The 22,975-nt window shown below is 46.7% G+C and overlaps 1 protein-coding gene and 1 non-coding gene across 2 annotated transcripts; both read left to right on the plus strand.

Moving 5' to 3' along the window:
* Window positions 1-13,800: 13,800 nt before the first annotated feature.
* On the plus strand, window positions 13,801-13,871 carry TRNAG-CCC. Its single transcript has one exon. It is a non-coding gene; the product is annotated as a tRNA-Gly (tRNA).
* Window positions 13,872-14,464: 593 nt separating this feature from the next.
* On the plus strand, window positions 14,465-22,856 carry LOC115082725 (methyltransferase-like 26). The gene is made up of 6 exons (XM_029586915.1): window positions 14,465-14,773; window positions 15,171-15,330; window positions 15,742-15,801; window positions 17,472-17,539; window positions 17,818-17,896; window positions 21,812-22,856. The coding sequence occupies exons 1-6, from the start codon at window positions 14,481-14,483 to the stop codon at window positions 21,857-21,859; spliced, it is 708 nt and encodes a 235-aa protein (XP_029442775.1). The 5' UTR covers window positions 14,465-14,480; the 3' UTR covers window positions 21,860-22,856.
* Window positions 22,857-22,975: the final 119 nt, after the last annotated feature.

Below are 22,975 nucleotides of genomic sequence, written 5' to 3' on the forward strand. Positions count from 1 at the left end.
TGCACTGGATTCATTTCAGGCGGGAATGCAGTAATGTCCCTCGTTTCACCTTAAGATATCCCTCATTTACATTTTATATTTATTACAATTTATAAACCACCTAACACTTAAAAGGCCTAGGCGGTGAACAAAATAACATGCACAAATTAAATCAACAAACAAGATGTAAAACAACATACAATTAAAATAATAAGAAAAAAGTTAAAACATATATTACAAGGATGCATGAAATAAATTAACAGGTCTCAGTAAGGCCTGTGAGTGCTGGCCACTGTCTTATCAACAGGGACTCTGTGAGCTTCCATATATCAATCCCAAGACTGCCACAGACAAATAACCTTAATATAGTCCTGCCAGAAAGAGATTTTGCAGAAGAGATCAAACATTGCTGCCGGCTCAGAGACTGCCTCCAGCGGCTCTTCCTTCTGTACATGAAGGCACTGGAGAGGGTGATTACCTTCCAGAGGTTAATGGGGCTAGTCAGCAGCTTGTAGGAAGGACTTATGATGGCTGCAGTGGTGGCAACTTCAGGCCAGCAAGGCGTAGCCTTAATGCTGCTCTTACCAAAGCGTGGAGGGGCTTTCTGTGCATATTTTGCCTAACAGCATCCACAGGGCAGGCTGCAGAGGACAAGGGCAGGGGAGTCCTCATCCAACAGAGCCAAGGCTCCAGGGCTGCAGTCCTGACTCTGCAACACTGACCTGTGACACCACCACGCACCTCGGACAGGCCGATGCAATAAAGTGCGCTCAGATTGCGCACAGGTTTACCCGCTGTTGGATGCGCATTTTGGGCAAGCTAGACTAGCACCCAATGCAATAAAGAGATTAGCGCGTCCAAAACGCGCACCCAAACAAGCGCATGGCCGACAGCGTTCATCACATGTAAATTCCATGTAGATGGGGCTATTAACTATTACCCCCGATGCAGAAAATCGCTGGGCGCCCAATGCACACTTTTTAATGCGGCAAATTTAACTCCAGCCCCTGAGCTGGCGTTAAATCAATCCGCGAGTCAAGGGCTCAGGAGGAATTTAAAAAATAGTGTCCTGTATGCTTCCCATCTTTATTCTTAAATGATTACCTCTTGCGGTGCTTGAGAATAAAGGTTTAATGTAACGGTTTGTTGAAAAAAAATAATAAAATTCTGGACGCATAACATCCACGCACAATAGCCACACCCCAGGCCGATTTCGCCCTTCGTATATATTGGGCGTCCAGAAATCGATCTGAAGTGGGATAAAACGGACGTTGGTATTGAACGTCCGTTGCAATTGTGGGGCGCATGGCCACCTCCCCTGGGCACCCGATGCATTTGAGGGCTGGGGGACGCGCAATTCTTCCCTTGCGCGCCCTGTTTAACGCAGCGGCTCATTGGAGGATAACGTCAGGCGCCCAGGAGAGGTGGCTGTGCGCACGTTAGGGAAACAGACGCTCGGGACGGGTGTCCGTGTTGAGGCGCGTCTTATTGCTTCTGCCCCCTTAAGTCTTCATCCTCCCCCTCCAAAGCCTCTCTCCTTTCTCCTTCTCATTCGACCCTCATCGTCTCAGGGGTGGAACAGCAAAAAAGAACTGGGGATACTCTCCTTCTTTTCCCAAGCCCTTCAGTCTCTTCTGTGTCCCCTCACCCCACCAACTCCCCCCCCCTCCCACCCCACTTCTCTTTCTCTTAAGCCTTCTGCCCCAGGCACTTATCTCAGCTTCACTTTCCCTCTTCCATCTTTCCCTCCCTCTATCTCTCTCTCTTTCCCCTTCTCCCACCCATCCTTCCTTCACTCTCCCACCTCTCTCCTTTCCTTTTCCCCTCCTTCCCAGTCCTTCCACAGTCTCTCTCTCTCCCATACAGAGGAAGAGAAAGAGTTAATGTCCTTCCTATTTTTGTAAGTTTGGTGTGACTTCATTATCACATGGCTCCCCCTGTCTCCTGGGTCAGCTAACCTTTGAGCTGATGGCGGAGGAGCAGAGATGTGAAAGTGGCTTTAAATTCAGGCCTCGGCGGTGGTGGACTCTGAGCTGTGGTTGGCTCTGTGATCTCTTCACCAGCAGAGGCCCCAGCCTGAAGCCAGAGGAGGGCAACTGGTCAGACCAGTACATCAAACCCAGATGGCACTGGATGTGCTCTGGGAGGGTTGTGCAGGAAGGGGATGGGGAGGGCCTGGCCTTTATCCTGCTGATGAGCAGACCCCCAGAGCAGGGGGGAGGGGGGGGGTGTCCAAATCTAAATAGGTGCCCGGCTGTCTGGAGGACCTCCATGTTCTTATTTATTTAAAATACCTGCTAAGCAGGTAACAAGGCAACATAAAGGCAGTTTCGGTATGCAAATCTCATACTTCAAAAGAAAATCCACAGATAGGAGCCACAGCTTTCCTGAAGGAGGGGAGATGAGAAAACCTATTTAGTTCCCCCACCATCTCAGCTGCTGCCCATTTGCAGCCTGCTGGCTAACGAACCTGCCTGATAATTTACCAGCTTCAGTTTGGGTTTTCTGTTTTATCTTCCAACTTTTATTTCATTTACCTGACAGTCTGTGTTTGTAAGCTATTTGTATAAATAATTTCTTTGTAGACTTCTGCTGCTATATTTGGTTTAGGATTAAATCTTTAATTAATCAGCTTAGTTTCTGTTTAATCTTATTTAAGAATTTACCACCTCTGGAGCCAAATGGTGATTGGCATGCACTCCAAAAGTTTAATTATTGGCTAAATGGAAATTGTGCCAGAATTACCATAGATGGATTTACAGGGAGGGTGGTCCCAGAAGAACTGACAGTGTAAATGGGTTGGCTTTGGTTCCGTTTGATCAGCCCTGCAGGAGGTTACAAAGGATCCATCAGGTGCTATCCTCGCTAGACTGGGTTCAAAGCAGATTTTGTAGATGTTAACAGGAGCTGCATTTGAACACAGAGAGGGGGAAATCTAATCACACTGGCTCTGTTTGTTAACAGGCTGTGCCCGTGCAGGAAGGGATGGCATGATCTGGTGTAGAGAGCAATGTGTCCTCTGGCTGTGTGGGCCATGAGGGCGTTTCGCGATTTGTCACGCAAACTGGTGACTGTCTCGTGGGATTTGGCCCCTGGATTTGGGGGAAAATACACTTGGAATGGAGGTTACAGGCCGGCCCAAAGCAGCTGTTCTAGTGGCATCTAAAAGGAGAACCCAGTTTTAAGGTCGAGTAATATATATTAAAACTGAATTAAATCACCATTGCCAATATCACCTCTTACTGGAGTGAAACCGAATCCTTGAAAGAGGGGACTGACCAGGTAATCATGAGTATCTCATTTCTTTCTCCCTTGTGTCTCTTCCTCCTTTCGGTCCCTCTGTCCATCTGTTTTGCCACCTCCCACTGAACCACCTGTCCTCCAGCAGCAGAAGGAACATGGAGATCCTTGAATATTTTGACTCCATCCCTTCAGTTTGAACTCACTGGAGCAGCCTGCGACCTGCTGTCATATGCAGAACGCGTGGCAGGACTGCATGATGGTACAGAGGGGGTTGCACATGTAAGAAACTCTGCTTTCCTGCCATCTCACGGTGTCCTGCTCAGAACCGGTCTTTGGATGGGGTGAGCTGGGTAGTCATCCAGTGCATCGTAAGATGAGGGGTGCCTCAGGCACTGCAAGCATAGCCGATTGAGCTGATCATTCAGCTGTGATCATAGGCAATCGATATAAGATGAAGCTTGAGGAGGCTATGCCTTCCCAAGACCTAGCAAGTAGGGTACATCCCTATGATCGCCCTGGCCTGGCACACGGCTGGCAGGAGGAGCGACATTTAATAGCTTCACTGGACCAGTCTCACAGTAAAAGACGTGACTATGGTCCTGTGTGGCAGAGGAAGCTGGTGCGCTATTAGGTGCCACTTTGCCAGTCACGGGAGGTCCCAAAAAAGGTTTGATATACAGACATGGGGTGGTGGAGATAGAGAATGTACTGAGGTGATGAGGAGGGACAAGAAGACCAACGTAGGGTGGTGGTGGAGCAGATAGGGAAAGGAAGATTGTACATGGGGTGGCAGAGGGGCAGGGAGAGGAAGACTATACATGGTGTAGGGGCACAGGGGAGGGAGGGAGAACTCAGGATGGGGACATGAAGTAGGAGAGAGGATCCAGTATAGAGGAATAGGCCCAAGTTGGAGAGGGTGGGAAAGAGAGAGAGACCATTGGAGATTGGAGAGGATTGGGACTGGTGGAACAGAGAAGGAAGGACCACATGTGGCTGGAGGGAAGATAGAGCGTACAGAGGATCAGGGGTGGGGAAGAGGACATGGAGATGGAGTTAGGGATGAGAGGGGGAGAAGATACAAGATGGCAGAAGAAAGGGACTAGAGCCAGGGGAGAGAGGGAGTGACAGGAAAAGCTTGAGCTGGTGAAGGAAAGAGGCAGGAAAAAAGTGGATGAGGGCTGGGACTGGAATGAGTAAAGAGGGTGGAAACGGGGGACTGGGGAGAGCATGGAAGACAGAGGAGGCTAGAGGAGGTGAGAGAGAGGGGAAGAAGAGCTAGGAAGGGGGGTAAGATTGGGAGATAGAAAGCTGGTAGTATAAGAGAGATGAAAATAAGGAGATTGAAGACTGGGAAGGACAAAGGGGGTAAGAGGTAGAGAGGTAGGATGGGGAAGTGTGAAGGAAGGTGCAAAACAATAAAAGATGTGGAGAAATGTCAAGAAGAGAGAGGTAAAAAGATGGGTTTAGGAGAGCTTGAAGGGGGATGGTAGGAGAAGGAGTCTGCAAAGAGGCAGCATTTGGGAGATAAGGACAATGGAGACCAGTGAGGGGGAGATGGAAGGGGGAGTGGGGAGATGAAAAGCTTTAGCAATAAGAACTGGAGAAGAAGAAGGGAGTGAAATCTATGAGTGAACAGAGACAGAGAAATGAGATGAAAGGAAAAGATCAATCCGATACAGGGGAGGAAGTGAAGCAAAGAATAGGAGAAAGAAGAAACAGAACATAAAAAGGAGACTCTAGAAAAGAACAATGGAAAAAATGGAAGGCACTGAAAGCAGAAAAAAGGACTTGGACCAAACTGGTTCGAAAAGAATTAAATGCCCAAGCAATAAAGGTAGAAAACATTTTATCTTGGGCCTGATATTCAGCCAAATAAGGAGGACTTATCCGCTCACATTCAGCGGCTGCTAGGTAGCTGGATAAGTCACTTGTGGGGTCCCCAGTCAGGTTTGGGAAGCCCTGTGCTACATATTTCTATTACTAATTTGTGGTTCCTTATGCTGTGTTAGCTGAGAGTCTGTCTGTTCTGCATGGGTGACGGAGGTGAGATATTTTACTAATGTTTCGTTTCTGTGAAGGGATGGGTACCAGTAGGATGTGCATTGGTATTCTGGTGCCCAGTGTAATGTTTGCAGTGCTGCCCTTCATAAGTAGGATTTTTGTTGTTTGAATCATGGGAATTTGCCATACAGATTTGAAATGTGTTATTTTATTGAGTTTTGGGCCTGGTAGTGGAGAGTTGAGTTGCTTTTCTGGGGTGACTCCAGAATGTATCTATTATATACATTGAGAGAATGCCTGGAGAGAGGAGTAAGAGAGCGAGAGTGTACCTGAAGGGAGGGAGGAGAGGTGGCAGAATGGGAGAAAGAATGCCTGGAGGCAGGGAGGGGGGAGAGAGGGGATGATGGGAGAATGGATAGATGGGGGGGGGGGGGGGGGGGGGGCACCATTTGCCCTAGAGCTGGCCCTGGTCTAGCTGAATGCAAGAGCAGATCTGCAGTGGGGAAAAGGAGCAACACCGAACTTATTAATAGCTGAAGCGGAATGGTGAGGAGCATTGATCCAGTGTACCTACCTACCAGCACCAGTCTCTTTCCATCTGGTCTTCATCAGGGAGCTATTGTAACCAGTGGAGGCTCTGCAGGTGAAGAGAGGTCGTTACAAGAAGACAGGGAAAATGCATATAACCTGAAACAGCAAGCTGCTCGCTTTTATCAGGGTTCTTCAAGATGGAATTTTGCCTGCAAATTCCTGCACGTTTGCACAGATCCAATATATATACTGCATATCTCCTGTATCTTTGCTACTTCTGAGCGTGCATCAGGGCACTCTGTAGCAAGAAACAATTCAACACAGTAAAGCAATTGCAACAGATGAGTTTTTAACGGAGGCAATCAGATATGAAAAAGTAACCTTCACATTAGTATAAACATGCATGGATTAGCACAACTGTTTCCACAAAAATATAATGTAGAAGACTCTACTAGCATTGGATTACCTAAACATGCATGTTGCTGAGCTCAATTCTTTGGTTTGCCTCCTGAATACCAGTTCAATTTGGTTTTGTATGTGTGTGCACAAGTTTGGCATTTGCAGCTGGAATTGCTTCCTGCAGGGCTGAAACCTCAGACCCTGCGGGAGCAGTTGCTCTGTCTTGCAGCTTGCTTGCTTCTCAGCAACTCCAGGAGAGCCTTTTTTGTTTCAAACAAATAATATTAGGATCCTTCCACAGGTTTGTATTCAGAAGTCGATTTGCTCAGGGATTGACTTTCACTGCAGTCCTTGACTTTGCTGTGCAGCTAACTCACAGGCAGATAAGAGACCCCTAGTGATGACGGCATGATTTGTGGAAGTCTAAACGGGACCTCGCTTTTATTGGTGTGTCAAAGTGGTATATCATTAATAGCCTCTCTTGTCTCCTCCAATCCAGCCCTTATCAGGGAGCCATCATGTGCAATTTTTTTCCATACTAGTTAGTTCCCATTTTGATAGAGCCCTCTAGTGGTGAAAAACAGGACATAACAGTTGAGGAACAGCTTCTATTTCTTTACTCCCTGTTTGCTGACCAGACGGTGTTATAATTCCTTTTTATCTAAATGGCAATAAGACGATGCAACTGTTTTGTTACAACCTGACACCTGAGGAGTTCAAACCAACCTACGTTTCTTTAAGGGCTGCAGCACTTTAGGCACTGAGCACTTGTAGGAAGCCCCTCCATAGTTGCTAGCTCAGCTGTTGCTGTCTGGGAAATTACTCATCAGATGTGCCTAAAACGTTGTTATTTATTTGACACTAAGGCCTAGTGCCCATGTGAAAACTTAAATCTACCTGGGCTTGGGTTACTGGAGCCTGAGACTTTCCAGGGGACTCGCTTCATAAGCAGGGACAGTAACCATGAGCACCATTTTGCTCCTTGGCTGTGCCAGACTATGGCTGGACTATGGCTATCTGCAGTCCAATGACTGCCTATAGTGCACTGTACTAGTGCAAGCATTTACAATTGGTGAATCACAAGGGGACTGTCTGTACAGTTTTGTGAACTCTTTTGTGCACAGTTTTGTGAAAAAAAACCATAAGATTTCCAGTACATTTTAAGGAGATCTAGGGACCTCTGTTTTCAGTTTTTTATTTTATTTTCACTGGGAATTTATCAGTGTATATTATAATGAAATAAAAAGGAAACAAATCACTGGGGAAAGAATAATGTCCTTATTTTCAATAACTTATATCCCACATTCATGACCAGACTCTATTTTTTCACTGCTATTTCTCCCATTTTTGTTTGCTATAAAAACGCTGATAAATTCCCAGGGAAAATAAAATAAAAACTGAAAATGAAGGTCTCTAAGGCCCTTATAGGACTACTTGTTGGTGCAACGTCCCTGCTGATGCTGGGTTCCTGAATAGGTTTGAAGAGGACTGAACAGTGTGTGCTCTGGAGCCTGGTGAGCAACACAGCGGCCCTGTTTCCAATGCAGTGCAGGGTTCAGGCCCAGATTTAAGCATAGGCTCCTGCCACTGCCACCAAGTTTTTAGAGGCGCCGGAGCGTTGCGTTGCTGCCACTGCCATGCCTAAATCTGGACCTGCCACGCCCACAATACCCCTGGTCTCCTCCGGCGGTGCTGGCTCCAGGGCTAACCGTGGCAGCAACGTAAAGATTTAAATAATTCAGCACGGGGCCTCCTGCAGCCCTCGCGTACTGACGGGCCCTCCTCCTCCTGCACAGGCTTTCTGTTACCATGGAAACCATGGTGAGGAGCAGGGTGCCGGCAGGGCCTGTCAGCCTGCGAGGCCTGCAGGAGGCCCCATGCTGAATTTTTTAAATCTTATGTTGCTGCTGCTGCCACAGCCCTGAAGCCAGCACCACCAGAGGAGACAAGCGCGGCCATGGCTTGGAGCTGGGGGGCAGTCTGGGGCAGGAAGGGGAGGCGGCTGTCTCCTCATTGCCTAAGGGCGCACGACACTTGAAGCTGCCACTGGCAAAGTGACGCTGTCACCAGGCCAAAAAGTGGTTGTGGTTTCACCGAACATCCAGCTCTCCGCCAGATGCTACTGTAAAGCTGCTGCTTCTGCTTTACCGGCACATTCAGTGGGAGTGGCAGAGGCCTTGGCCAGTGCCAGTGATCAGATCTAAGGGGGCTCTCTCGGCAGTGCCAAGTACTAATCACAGGCTTCAGTGATGATCCCGATGTGTCATAGCACCATAAGTAATGCACTGTTTATCATGTAGCGAGCACCAACAAGGTGTGGTACTCCGCATGGGAAATACACAGCCTGGCAGAGCTCTGATATCCCTGCACCATAGAGCTGGTAGACACCAGTGGCGAGCTCAATCTCAAATTCAGTATGCTAAGCACTTTACTATATAAGACACGGTATCATATCTAGTTGCTGGTTTGGTCAAAAAGGCACATCTTACCCCTGTAATAGAAAGGAAAGCATCTTGATACCTTCTGCACACATTTCACCATATACCACTTGAGAAGAAACAAACCTCACCAATACATCTTTTTTTTTTGTTTTCTTTTCTTAGTTGCAGTTATTTAAACAAATGCTTTGAATTATACAGATGTCAAAAAAACAGATGCAGAAAAGATGCTTCACTTAGCTTATGCTTCTGTGGGTTATCTGACACTCAAAAAGGCTTGTCTGTCAGTGTTTCAGCACAATCTGCCTGCACCAGGGGCTGCTACTGCAGGAAAGCTGCAAATTGTCTAAGAAGGCTGGTAGGGATTAATCACATTTAGAGTGCGCTCAGCCCTTAATAAAAAATAAATAAAAATAAACTTAATGTATGAATTGCATTGCAAAGCACGGCCCTTGAAAACCAGCCCTCTTTAGTCACTGGACAGTTGCAGACAGCAAAGCCCCCCCCCCCCAAACCCTGGGCTGTCCATAAATCTGCCAACACAAAATCAAATAAAGGCTGAGCACTCTAAGTCTTTATTGAGACAGAATGGAATGATGGCATTTAATATGTAAATCTACATTTGTTGCTAGCCTCATACCATGCTCACCCCCTCGAACACTCTTATGGGGGCAAATCAGTACTGAAAGCTTATTTGGATTTCCAACTGAATCCATTTTTTTTTTTCTTGACCGGTTGATCCCAGCCTGGTTTTGCCGCCAGTTGGGTTTGCAGAATTATTCATACAAAGGTAATCCCTGCCTCCCTCATCCTGGGCTACCCCATGATTCCCCGGGCACTGTCTCAGTATTCCAGAATCACTTTAATGAGCATTAAGACTATGAGGGGGATGGAGATCTGATCACTTTTGAAGATTTTCCTTTTGGACTTCACTGGAGAGAAGAGAAAGCAGGAAGAAAATGTGACGCTGTGACAGCTTTGTAACTTTCAGACTGGCAAGGGTGACCGTTACCAGGCTGAAGGTCACTGCAGCCCTTGCCCAGACTGTACAGCTGTGAGGGGCACTGCTTGCGGGTGCATGAACTGGGCTCAGTTTTATTGTTCCTTGACCTACTTGTGCCTCATTGGTCATCTGTTGTTCCTGTGTTTTTATATTGGTTTGTTTTGACCCTTTCTATAGTCCTAAACCCTATAATTCTTTAAAGGGCATGGCTGACAGAGGAAGCGCATGCCAGTGGTATTAAAGGAAAGTTGTTATATATATATCCAGGCCCCCGCTTACCTTTCTGATATTTTATTCTAATTTTCCGCACCCTCTTTACTTATAGATCTACTTCCGGAGGTTCTGCATGTGAAAGCGCTGTCACCAGATTCAGATCACAGCATACCATGGGGCCATCTGACACACTTTAATGTCATTGAGGGAGAGGGGGAAATATGCAAACAGGATGTATAATTCTGTAAAAAAGTATAAGAAAACTCTGAATGGGTACATTGTGTCCATTCATCTATCTGTCTGTGGCCCTGTATCACACAAGACGGCAGGGCAGGCACAGTCTTGTGGTTTTCAGGATTTAACCACCCTGGTATCCCGGTTCTACATCCTGAGTGTGAGACATGTTTGGTGAGGTCAATCCAATATTTCGAAGTTTCACAGTCGGCAACGAAGCAGGGCTGTTGATCACCAGAAGCAGAAGGAAACGCCACAGGAGACCGAGGGGCCGATGCAATATTATTCACGGAAAGTGGGCACTGATTTTTCAGCACCTGCTTTCTTAATGCATGCATGGCGCACTACCAGCGAGCACACATGTACACCTGATTTCATAACTTGCGCACGCAGGCTGTAAAATCAGGGGTCGGCGCGTGCAAGAGGCTGCACAATTGTGCACCTTGTGCGCGCCGAGCCGCGCTGCCTTCCCCCATTCCCTCCCAGGCCGCTCTGAAATCAGAGCGGCCTGGGAGGGAATGTCCCTTCCCCCTAACCTGACCTTCCCACCCCCCAAAATTTGAATCTTACCTTTTGCGCCTGCCTCTGGGGAGGGACAAGTTGCGGGCGTCCTTTGACACAGTGGCCCCGCGCCCTTTTGGCAAGCCCCAGGATGTACATTTTAAAATAGGCCCGGTGCGCGCAGGACTGGTTATGCACGTAAATCCTCCGGATTTATTTATTTAACGGGTTTTTTTAATAGACTGACATTCCTTGGGAACATCACATCGGTTTACATGGAACGATAATGCAGCATATAACAGGCTTTACAATAAACTAGGTTCAAAAGGGGAGGGCAAAAGCTAATAGTGACCAGAAGTGGCAGAAAGGCAATGGGAAAATGGAGGAAAGACTCCTAGAGGTGAAACTGCAGGGTAACGGGCTTAACAATAAATTTAGTTAAAATTAAAGTACAGGGCTTTACTTTTAGATTTACATGCGTAACCTTTTTAAAAATCCAGCCCACAGTGCACACAATATTCAGCCTCTCAAACTTAGACTGAGTGAAATAGGGAAAGTGCACTGAGCCCTTGATGTGACTTGATCTGAGTGTTCAGAGCAGCAGCAGTGGAGGAGCCAAAGTAACCGACTGACAGGCCAATGCAAGAAAGCTGAATCTTAAAACTGTTCCTAACGCACAAGCTAATTTTTGTAAAACACCCAATGCAGTAAGCTGCTGTTATGTTAATGCACTGGGAGTAGGAGAGAGCATCCACTGTGTCGCTGAGCGGGAAGGCAGTGTGTGTTTTTAAGATTGTACATCACTCTCTGCTCCATAAAACCTGCTGGCGGGACTCTGAGAGTTCTAATGAGATCATTAGCCCCAGAACCTCATTTGGCATTGATAACATTTTTGCATTTAGTGGCTGCCAGACACCGGAACTAACTCATAGGATCGCCACATGTCTTTAGGACTTTCTCCCTCTGCTTAAGTTTCTTGAATGTGCTGAAGGTTGCCAAAGTGTTGCATAAGCCAGTATTTTAACTACTAGCAGCAGCTGTTCTAATATTATCTCTCAATCAATTACACGCACCCCCCACCCGCCTCAAAACAAACCCGTCATTCAGAATGAGTGATAAGACTTTTTAGCTCAGCAGCAACGTGAAGTGCACTGCCAGCACATCAAGGCTGGAAGCTTTACTCCATCTCTGTCCAGAAGTGAAGTCTCCAGGGCTAACAAAACCTGGGTTAGGTCAGAGCACCTCTGTCCATTAGAGAGTAATAAGGACTAATCCCTTCCAGGGGGCACAGTTTTAAACGCACATTTTATGCAAGTAAAACTCCTTCCTGTATTGGCAGTGTTTACCTGCACAAGATGGGGCCGATGCAACATTCGCGCGCAGAAAACGGGCGCTCACTGTCGAGCGCCCGTTTTCCTAACTTGCGCCCAGCCACCTCTCCTGGGCACGCAATGCAATATTTAAATTAGGGGTCGCACTAAAAAGAAGGCGCTAGGGAAAATTTGTGCATCCCTAGTGTCTCCTCAGCATCGGGTACACAGGAGAAGTGGCTGTCAGTGTGGGTTGGGAAAATGGACGCTCAATCTATGAGCATACATTTTCTCCCGCAAACGGCATAGACATTCACAAGATACACGGTCTGTGTGTGAATATTGGGTGTCCAGAATTTAATTTTTTCAAGAACTTCTTTTTTTTTTTTTTATCGTATTTGCTTTCTTTGGTTCCTCCTATTTAGTATTGCGACAATACTATTAGGAAGAATCATAGAAAGCAGATTTTTTTTTTCAATGCGCCCTAGAGCATGGCGTAAAATTTTCCACGTTGCAATGGGCATATTGGCCATGTGGGAGATTTTTTGCATCACTGGGATTAGCTAATAGCCTCAACTAAATGGAATTTACATGCGATGAGTGCTATTAGCTACGCAGCGATTTGGATGCACTAATCCCCGTATTGCATCGGGGGTTATTGACGTGCATCCAAAACGCTCATCCAATTGCATGTTAAGCCATGCACTAGCTGCTGCCTACAGTATTGTGCAGCTAGCCCCATTGTGCGTTTAAGTGTTGACAAAACTGTATTCAGCTGAACGCAACTTATTGGAACCGCACCCAGCAGATGTATGAGCCAGCTGCGCACACCACACCGACCTCCCCTTTCTCCTGCAGTTGTAGATAGAGGAAACTGACCCATTATCAGGTCGATACTGTAAGACCGCGGGAGAGCGGACAAACGCCCGCTCTCCCGGCGCGCGCACCGGCCCCTTGCCGGTGCGGGCGATTCAGTATTTAAATGAGGTGACGCGGGAAAAACGGGGAAAAGGAGGCGCTAGGGACACTAGCGCGTCCCTAGCGCCTCCTTTTTGTCAGGAGCGGCGGCTGTCAGCGGGTTTGACAGCTGACGCTCAATTTTGCCGGCGTCGGTTCTCGAGCCCGCTGACAGCCACGGGCTCGGAAACCGGACGCCGGCAAAATTGAGTGTCCGGTTTTCGGCCCGACAGCCGCGGGCCGAATTCAAATTTTATTTATTTATTTTTTTTTACTTTTTTTTACTTTTGGGGACCTCCGACTTAATATCGCCATGATATTAAGTCGGAGGGTGCACAGAAAAGCAGTTTTTACTGCTTTTCTGTGCACTTTCCTGGCGCCGGAAGAAATTAGCGCCGACCTTTGGGTCGGCGCTAATTTCTTAGAGTAAAATGTGCGGCTTGGCTGCACATTTTACTTACTGAATCGCGCGCGCATACCTAATAGGGCCATCAACATGCATTTGCATGTTGAGGGCGCTATTAGGTGCCGCGGGTGGGCCGCGTGTTTTCCTCCCCTTACTGAATAAGGGGTAAGGGAAAACACGCGTCCAGAGCAGGCTGACAGTGCGCTCCGACGGAGCACACTTTACTGTATCGACCTGTATGATGGGTTCATATCTGTCTCCAATCGCTCTCTATGAGTTCTCTCTATTTCGCTATTACCTCCCCAATGGAGGGCAGTGTGTTACACAACATTTTTATTAATATTTGTGTTCCTTGGCCATATATCTTGTAGCTCTCGCCAGTACTTTGCTTGCCCTCTTTCAGCAAATCTCCCAGGACTTTCCAAGGTCGGTACAAGAAGCCTAAAAGAAGCAGCACATGTCCCTCACTTGGCAACCATTAAGAGAGCACCATATGACTTTGCAAAATAATAAATATCCTGCAGATGGCGCTGTTGCTTATATATACTAGAGAAAAGGCATTCCTGAAGCCTAAATCTGCACTTAGCGCCGCTGGTGTAGTGGTATCATGCAAGATTCCCATTCTTGCGACCCGGGTTCGATTCCCGGGCGGCGCACGTTGTTTTCTTTCGTGACATTGTTTTTCAAAGTCATTTTTAGTCTTGGATATATATATATATATATATATTTTTTTTTTTTAAAACTAATAACATATTCATTTCCAAAGATGTCTTTTTGTTACATTCGCCTCCCTTCTTAACCAGCAAAAAGCAAGACAGAAAATCACTAAATAACAGGTCATTCTCAGGCTCTGCGCATGCTCCTCTGGAAGGCAATTTTTAAAAACATATATTGTTGCACTAATATAGCACCTTCCTCAATACAAAGTTTGACTTAGCCTTGATTTATTCATTGCAGAAATTGTCCTCGTCTGTAGGACCAGCTAGATCGCCTGCCTTTTTCCATTCCTGGCCTCCACATAACCATAGGAGGGCGGTGGTGAAGGAAGAGATGTGGAAACGCGCGCACCTTCCCTAAACACCCAAAACTCGAGCATCACCTACCCACCAGGCCGGTAAGAAACTGCATTTCCCCTTTAACACTCAGTCCTCCCACCGCCTGACTTCAGATTGCATTGTGGGAATTGTAGTCTTCTCCGGCTATGTCCCTTTCATAAAAGCGGGCGTATGAACTACAACTCCCAGTGCCTTCCGGATTATTATTGGATGGGCCTCGCCGCTGCTGGAAAATCGGTTCTGCTGCTGGCCGGAACGCTGCTCGTTTTGCCGGCGGCCGTGAGGTGCGCCGGTCACCGACTCGCTATGATCGTGGCTGCGGCGGCAGATCGAAACAAGGGCCCCATCTTGAGCGTTCTGCGGCAGATCGTGGACCCGCGGGTGCCCGAGGTGCAGGTGCTGGAGGTGGCGTCGGGCTCGGGCCAACACGCGGTGCACTGCGCCCAGGCGCTGCCTAACTTGCTGTGGCATCCCTCGGATACGGACCCGCAGTGCCGGCAGAGGTGAGAGAGCTGGGCCGCTGCCACCGGAGAGAAATCGGCCCGATCAGACTGTTGCAATGTCAGCCTTTTGCGGCCCCAGTTTGGATCGTTCTCGCTATTAGTGCACAAAGGCGTGACTTTTCTGTAGACACCCCTCACTTACCTTGAGTAACGCGTGGGCCTTGTGATGCAAACTCGTTACTAACGTGGAGTGAGCCTTGGGCTGTGTGATAACATGGAGCAATGCGTGGGTCATGCAATACTAATTCATTAGTAACGTGGAAGATTGCGTGGGCTATGTGACACAGCCCATTATTAACATAGAGTACTGTGTGGACTGTGTGATGCCGCTTCCCTTATGCTTTCTGGCAGCTGCTTTTGCCAAAGAGCCCTTTCTGTTTGTTTCTGTCTCCTGCAGTATCTCTGCCTATATATCGACTCTGAAGGTGAAGAATGTGAAAGAGCCAGTGTTCCTAGATTCCTCTCAGAGTTGGGAGACATGGGGATGGCAACCCAGCAGCTTGGACATCATCGTCAACATCAACATGATCCACATCACCGACTACAGCTGTACTGAGGTGAGGAGGCCTGTGGCCACGTTCTTGGGGGCGATGTTGAAATTGTACTTCCCCTTGCACAACCTGTCCTCTGCGGCCAAGCTCTTGGGAGAAGATGGAAGCTGTGCCGTCCCACTGCCCTCGCTTGCCCTTTAAGGCCATTCCCGGTGGAGATGACCCTGGCCATGTTCTGTCCTGCACACACACTTTACTTTTGTTAGATTTGCTTTTCTTGATAACTGGCAAAAAGAAAATTAATAATCAGGTGGTTTAGGTCACTTTCAGGGGCATGGATGCTGCTGGGCAGTGAACAATTAGGGTGGGGGAATTAAAAGGGGCTAGGGCAGAGGAAGAAAAGTTATTCTAGCAGTGACAATGTGCTATTATAATCTGAACACAGATGATGTATGATGCCCCTCCTTTTCATTGCAGGGATTGTTCCAGGGGGCGGGACAGCTGCTGAAGCCCCAGGGTGTGCTGTTCACTTATGGGGTAAGGACTGAGTTGGAGGGGTTGCCATATGGAGGGAGGAGGTTGTGGTGCTGTCCGTCGGGATGTTATTGGCTGGGACATTGTGGGGTCAGCCTGGGTGCAGGGAGGCCATATGGCATTCGGCTGTAGCAGTCACAGGTTCAGATGGAAGTTTGGCCTTCTTTGAAACCCTCCGAAGTAAGCATCTTAGTACTTGCATTATATGTGCTATCATTTGTCCCTAATGACCAACTAAGTATCCAGAAGAGCTTATTCCAGCCCCTAGGGCAAGTCCCATCTGCCACCCTGTGCATCTGTTCCCCAAAATTCTAAGAAGCCTTAGGAGAATACATTTTAGCATATATTTAAGCCTAGAATGGGGAAAGGGTGGAGAAGTGAACTGGGAAACCTAACAATATGCATGGTTGCCTAGGTAGAGCTGTTAGCAGGAAGACAGAGGTAATATTGCCTTTGTATAAATCACCCCTGAGACCCCGTTAGGAGAACTGTATTCTGTTCTGGAGCCATATCTTTGAAAGGAAATTGAGAAGATGGAAGTTGTTTGGAAAAGGATAGTACAAACCTTACAAATAAAGGCATAAACCTCTCAGAATATACTCGCTGGAAGAAAGAGGGGATAATGGATACAACATAGGAAATGTCAAATATTTGATGGAATTCAGTAAAGTACAGGAAAACGAACTGTTCCAAGGAAAAAGTAATTCCAGGCCAAAGAGTCATGATATTAAAGTGCAGGGAGGAAGCAACACAGGAAATATAAGAAAATATTTCTTTACAGAGAGGGGAGTGGATGCCTGGCAGAGCTAGTGGCAGCCAAAATCTCAACACAATTTAAACCTGCTTGGGACAGACTCCGAGCACAGTGGTAAAGGCCAGAGGAGGGTGAAAAAATGAAGGTGGTGGCTTGAGTGTTTGTATGATCATATCAAACTTCAGAGGATCCAAAGAGGAGAAAAAAACAAGTCAGTGGGCAGAGAAGCTTCTTATGGCTGCATCAAGTAAAGTTAACAGCAGTGGTAGGACTGAATTAAGCTTTCAAAGAGCTGGAGTGACCTGCACAGAGAGACGATGACAAGGGGCTTGTTTGGTTAACTAGTTTGTTTTGGTTAACTAGTTAACCCCTAAATTCCATGTAAACCGGTCTGATATGTTTCCCTTCATGAAGACCGGTATAGAAATATGTAAATAAATAAGGGGCGAGGGGTGACCTGCACAGAGAGGCTGGGACACAATTAGATGAGGAAGCCAGGTGTCCTCTGGCAACAGCCTCTCCAATTTGGATGGCTTTATGCACTGTGGCAGAACTCGGTGGGTAAGACATAGAAGAGAGCCTGGCTGATGGATTAAGTAGTGGTCTTGTAGGAGGGTGGTGGTAGAAACTGCTTTTAGAGGTGGAGTAAATAAACATGGAGTGGGAGCTGGTTTTGGTTTAAGCATGGGAATGTGTGCTCATCTGTCCAACATGGAAGAGAACCAGAGGGAAGGAATTGAGACTGATTAGACTGCATGAACTATCTGCTCTTCACTTGCCATCATTCCCTGTGCAACCTTAATGAGATGGAGTAGTAGTCAGAGAGAGATTTGGAGGAGAAGGAAGAGGGTCTTGCTGTCTGCCACGTCACGGTTGGCATCTCTAAAAACATTCACTTTCTTCTCTTTTGTGTTCATAGCCTTATGCTGTCAACGGACAACTCACCCCACAGAGCAATGTGGACTTCAACTATAGTCTGAGACACAGGTGAGACAAGCAACACTAGATAACAAGACAGCTCATGCCTTTGGTACACAAAACAAGGAAATAGTTCCTGCCCTATAGCTGTCGGCTTGCAGCTGTGCAGCACCTCTGCTGTCCCAGCAGTGAGACCCATCTCCTTGGCCCTTGTGTTTCTATGCACGGCTCAGCTGAGGCACCTCAGCCACCTTCTTGAACTAGCAACTATGTGACTGGGTTGAGAACTGATGCTGTTTGTTTGTTTTTTTTCACTGTTATGTAGATTTGCTTTTTTTTCCCTGCAGAAATCCGGCCTGGGGGATTCGAGACACCGTGCAGCTGCAACAACTCGCTGAGGCCAATGGACTGCACCTGGATAGAATGGTAAATACCAGGGTCTGATGCTGCTTCTGCCACCCCACATAAAGAAGAAAAAAAAAAGAGAGAGAGAGAGAGAGAAGCCAGTTGGCTAAACCAAAAGGGAGTGGTCATTAGCTGTAAAGGTTAAAAGGTCCATCCTGAAAGCCACCAGAAACTTAAATCCATGTGACAGGTTTCTTTTGAGGGTGCACAACTGGCAGCTGCCCCTGCCAGTTGTGCTGTGCTTTTCCCACAGTCTCTGGTTTTAAAAGGGGTTCTTCCACGCTAAGATAGAGTTTATTTGGAAATCGGTAACCGGAGGTTGGTCTGCTCCCTTGTTAAAGACAGGAAAACAGAAGTGCTAGAGGGGAGCTGAGGACGGAGGATATTTTGATATCCTACAGGTGCTCAGGCTCTAGGGCGGTCTGCTTGCAGTGAGGACAGGACTGACGGGCTAGGCTAATTGATCTCTTTCTGCTGTCAGCACTTATGTTACTATGTTCTGGGCTATTGTATAGCTGTAATGAATAAAATTCACAGCCAAATGATATATTTAATAGCGTTGAATTATCCAACAGCAGTGCTGTAATTGTGTAAGAAATTATAAGTCAGTAACTAGTGAAGATAAAAATATTTCATGCAATTTTCATAGTTCTATTACTGTTCCTTTTGGATTTTGTTTTTCTTCATTCCTCTTGCACCAATTGTAGAAGGCAAAATATTTATTTATACTTCCCTGCTTGCACTGCTGCTCCTCCTCCCGTTACCTTGCATTCTTCCAGATAGCCAACTGCATGGCTGCATCAGAGGGAGACTTTTTTTTTTTTTTTTTCCAAAGCATAAATTGAAGAACATCATAGCAGCAGAGCGCCTCGGTCTCAGATGATCAAGCAGGAATTTTTGGCCTAGGTATTCAGAGCTCTGAACGGCTATGTAAGGGGGTCATTTACTAAGTATCTTTCCCATAGATACAGAATGGGAGAAAACATTTTAGTAAATGACCCCCTAAGTTAGCTGGATAAGTGTTATCCAGCTAACTTACAAGGGCTATTCAGCAGCACAGCTTATGCTACTGAATATCCCCTCGAAATCGACCCTTAGCCAGATAACTCATATCTGGCTGATTAGACCTGCTATTGAGCAGGTCTAACTTATTCATCTACTGTAGGCAGATAAGTCCAAATATCTACACGTATCCAGCCATGATTATAGATAAGGAGCTGCTCCATAATCCACCCATTGCCCACTCATTAGATATCCGGCTATCTACTTACCCAAAGAAATACTTATCCAGCTAAGTGGCACTGATCATCAGCCTCATAGAGAACAAGGTCACAGATCTATCAACCAACCAATCGCTGCAATATTCAGACCTTTCCTTTGTCTGTGCCCTTCAAAAAAAGTCACATGGTCTGAGTGAAACAGCTGATTACTGAGGCTCATTTGTATCCACTCAGATGCTAGTGATCCCGTTCTATTCAATGACTAGCCCATGCAACACAGTGCACTCAGCTGCGCTCACTGGTTAACCAGTGAGGCAGAACGTCTTGGATGCGTGTCCACAACCTCTTATGCTGTAAGGGGATTAGCGCATCCAACACCCCCCACGAAGCTGATAGCACTCTTCACATGTAACTTCAAGTTGATGAAAAATTAAGGCCTTCCCCAAGCGGATGTTAAGATTTGAGGAGCCTAAAAAGTTGACAGAAAAGCAGAAAAAAAATGCTTTTCTGTACTTCCTCCGATTTACTATTGTGGCCATCTTAAGGCAGAGGAACAAAAAGGGTAAAGTTTAAAAAAAAAAAAAAAAGTTTTAAAAAGTGTTGCGGCAGTCAGCTTAGGAAAAGGGATGCTCAATTCACGAGCGGCCATTTTTTTTTTCCTAACCCGCTGACAGCCACCACTCCTGGGCACCCACTACGGAGCAGGGGCTAGGGGCGCTCAATTTCCCCTAGTGCCTTTTTAGCGTGACCCCCCCCCCTCAGTTAAATATTCGATCACGCGCCCAGGAGAGGTGGCTGGGTGCGCGTTAAGGAAGCAGGCGCTCAACACTGAGTGCCCGTTTTCTGTGCACATTTACTGGATTGGCCTGTTACAGCAGTTTTGTGTTGTAATTTATTTTTATTATGCTTTATAGATACAAAAAACACAAGAGAAATACACGATAAAATCATGTGACCTTCATAAAGGTGTGAACTTTGCTGTGATAGAACTGTGACCCTGCCTCTAGATTTAAAATTTTTGACTGCATCTAGTTGCTGTTTGATCTGAGATTGAGATGTTCTGCTCGCTCAATTTTTGTTTTTCTAACCAATGAGAAGCGCAAGATGCTTTTCTGCGGTTTCTGCTTTTGAAAATCTTCTTGTGAGGCGGGTCCATGCCAGGAGGGGTGCAGCGGGTGAGAGCGTTACTGCACTAGCAGGCCGAAGTTAACCCGCGGTTAGACGCGCGTTTTCAACGTGCTAGCTTTACAGTAAGGGGTAATAGCATGTGGAAAACGCGCGTCCACCCCCCCTGAAACTAATAGCGCCCGCAACATGCAAATGCATGTTGATGGCCCTATTAGGTATTCCCGCGCGATTCAGAAAGCAAAATGTGCAGCCAAGCCGCACATTTTACTTTCAGAAATTAACGCCTACCCAAAGGTAGGCGTTAATTTCTCTCGGCACCGGGAAAGTGCACAGAAAAGCAGTAAAAACTGCGCGTCCCTGGCGCCTCCTTTTTCGCAGGAGCGGCAGCTGTCAGCAGGTTTGACAGCCGATGCTCAATTTTGCCGGCGTCTGTTCTTGGACCCACTAACAGCCACGGGTTCGGAAACCAGATGCCGGCAAAATTGAGCGTCCGGTTTTCAACCCGCAGGCTGATTTTAAAATGTTTGTTTTATTTTTAATTATTTTTTACTTTTGGGACCTCCCACTTAATATCACCATAATATTAAGTCGGAGGGTGTACAGAAAAGCAGTAAAAACTGTCCCTAGCACCTCCTTTTACCACAGGCCCTAATTAGCATATTTTTATCTACTGGATCGCGCGCACAGGGCACTGGCATGTGTGCTCGCCCACTCTCCCATGTTTCTTTCTGTATCGGCCTGTAGGGAAGGACCCATTTTTCTCTTTCTTTCACAATTAAAAAATAAATAACTCCCAAATAACTAAAAGGAATAGCAATAATGACAATGGAACAATTGTTAAGTATTTTAATCTTCACTCATTGCTGTATGATTTATTATTTCTGTACATTATGAGCATACAATGATAGAAAAAAGGCAATAGGCTTATGATTTTTTTCTTGCTGGCTGTAGCACTTAGCAATTCCAAGAATTTTGCCCATTTTAAGTACACCAGAGCCCCAAAATCTTAGTATTTATATATATATATATATATATATATATATTTATATATATTTTTTTTTTTTTGGGGGGGGGGGGATATGTTTGGGATGTTTTAACTCCACTTCTATGAGGCATCACTCCCTCCCCTCCTCTCTTCCATGCTTTTGCCACTCCACTGCTTTCCCGCTTCCTTTCTGGTGAGACTACCAGTGACGGTGCTCCCTCCCTGCCACTTCTCCTGGCTTTGAGAAGTGGCAAGCTAGGGCTTTCTCATCTGCAAGCTTTGCTGCTGTTTTTCTATCCCCTGCTCCTGGATATTTTATAAACCTATCTTTCCCCTGTCTGTTTATTCTGTAATAGCCATTTCTCAGTAACTCTGGATTAGCAGATGATGATCTATACACGGTACTTATCCCTTCACTGCTATTTGGGTTTTGAAAACTTATGTGCTCAGTCTCAGCCCTCTTATCTTATTCCTGGGAGAGACTGGGACAGCAGCAGTGTGCGCTTTCGATTATGGAGTTTTGCAGCGGCTGCTCATTCCCTCGTCTGAGGATTTCAAAGCTGTGATACAATGTGACCTTTTTTTTTTTTTTTTTTTTTTAAGGTGGACATGCCCGCTAACAACAAGTGCCTTATCTTCTGCAAGCAGTGACCACAGCAGCCTGACCTCCTCCCCCCACGACCAAGGATCCTTGTCACTTCTCCTGCTGTAGCCTAGGACCTTATACAACGGTGCTGGTGATCCATCCCTTCTGCTCCTGCCAATGACTGAGAACCTCCACCACCTCTTACTGTTGCCCTGGACCTATCCCATCGCTGCCAGGGATCCTGTCACCTGTCCTCTCTCCTGCTGCAGCCATGTGACTCCTTTCAGTGGGCTTGATGGGGCAATGTTGGGGTTTTTTTCTCTTTCCTTGGTGCTCTACCTCCATTATATCTATAGCCCTTGCATCCACTGAAATTAAGTTCCCTTCTCCTTAATTTTTTTTCCACGTTCCCGTGATGGCTGATGGCTCATTTGCAGTGAGGCAGCAGCAGTTGCTCCTGCAGGTATTATAATACCAGACCGGAGCCTGGCTGAGGAGCAAGCCCAGCTGTCTCAGCCCGTGTGTCCTTCCTCTACTGCACTAGCAAGAGTCCCAGTCCCCTCCTCTGCTACACCCCCTGTGACTTTTCTCCTCCCCCTTTCCTGCCAGGCTCAGAGGAAGGTGAAAGAGCAGCGCATGAAGATGGAGCGGGCGGAGAGAGAGGATTGAATAAGGGCAGCGTGGCTCGCTATCCAGGTTTTGTGAGAGGGCGTGAGCTGGCATCAGGCAGAGGATGGCTAAGAAGTGAGGTGGCATAAAAAAAAAACCAGGGAGAGAAGTGGGGAGAATGTGGTGGGGAAATGGGACTGGAAGTGAAGGAGAACCCTGTGGAGGCAGAGATGGAGGCAAGGGAGAGAGAGACAGGTCAGAAGTAGTAGGAAAGATGGAGAGGTTGTAGAGGAAAGAGAGGCAGGGAAGAGAACGCAGGGGTAACAGGAGACTGCAGGGGTTAGGAAACGAGAAGGCTTGGAAGAAGTACAGAATGAACAGAAAAGAGGAAAAGGGATTGTACTGGAAAGAGGAGAGGTTTTTGTGGAGAGAAGAAGATAAATGGAAGATTGTGTTTGGGGAAGAAGCTTGAATAGGAGGACAAGCTGATAGGAAACAGTAATCCAAGAAGAAAGAAAAAAGACTGAAGGAAATAGATAAAGGAGGAGAGAGAATAAACAGCAGCCACTGAA

This window comes from Rhinatrema bivittatum, unplaced genomic scaffold (genome assembly GCF_901001135.1).
Source record: "Rhinatrema bivittatum unplaced genomic scaffold, aRhiBiv1.1, whole genome shotgun sequence".
Classification (NCBI taxonomy): domain Eukaryota; kingdom Metazoa; phylum Chordata; class Amphibia; order Gymnophiona; family Rhinatrematidae; genus Rhinatrema; species Rhinatrema bivittatum.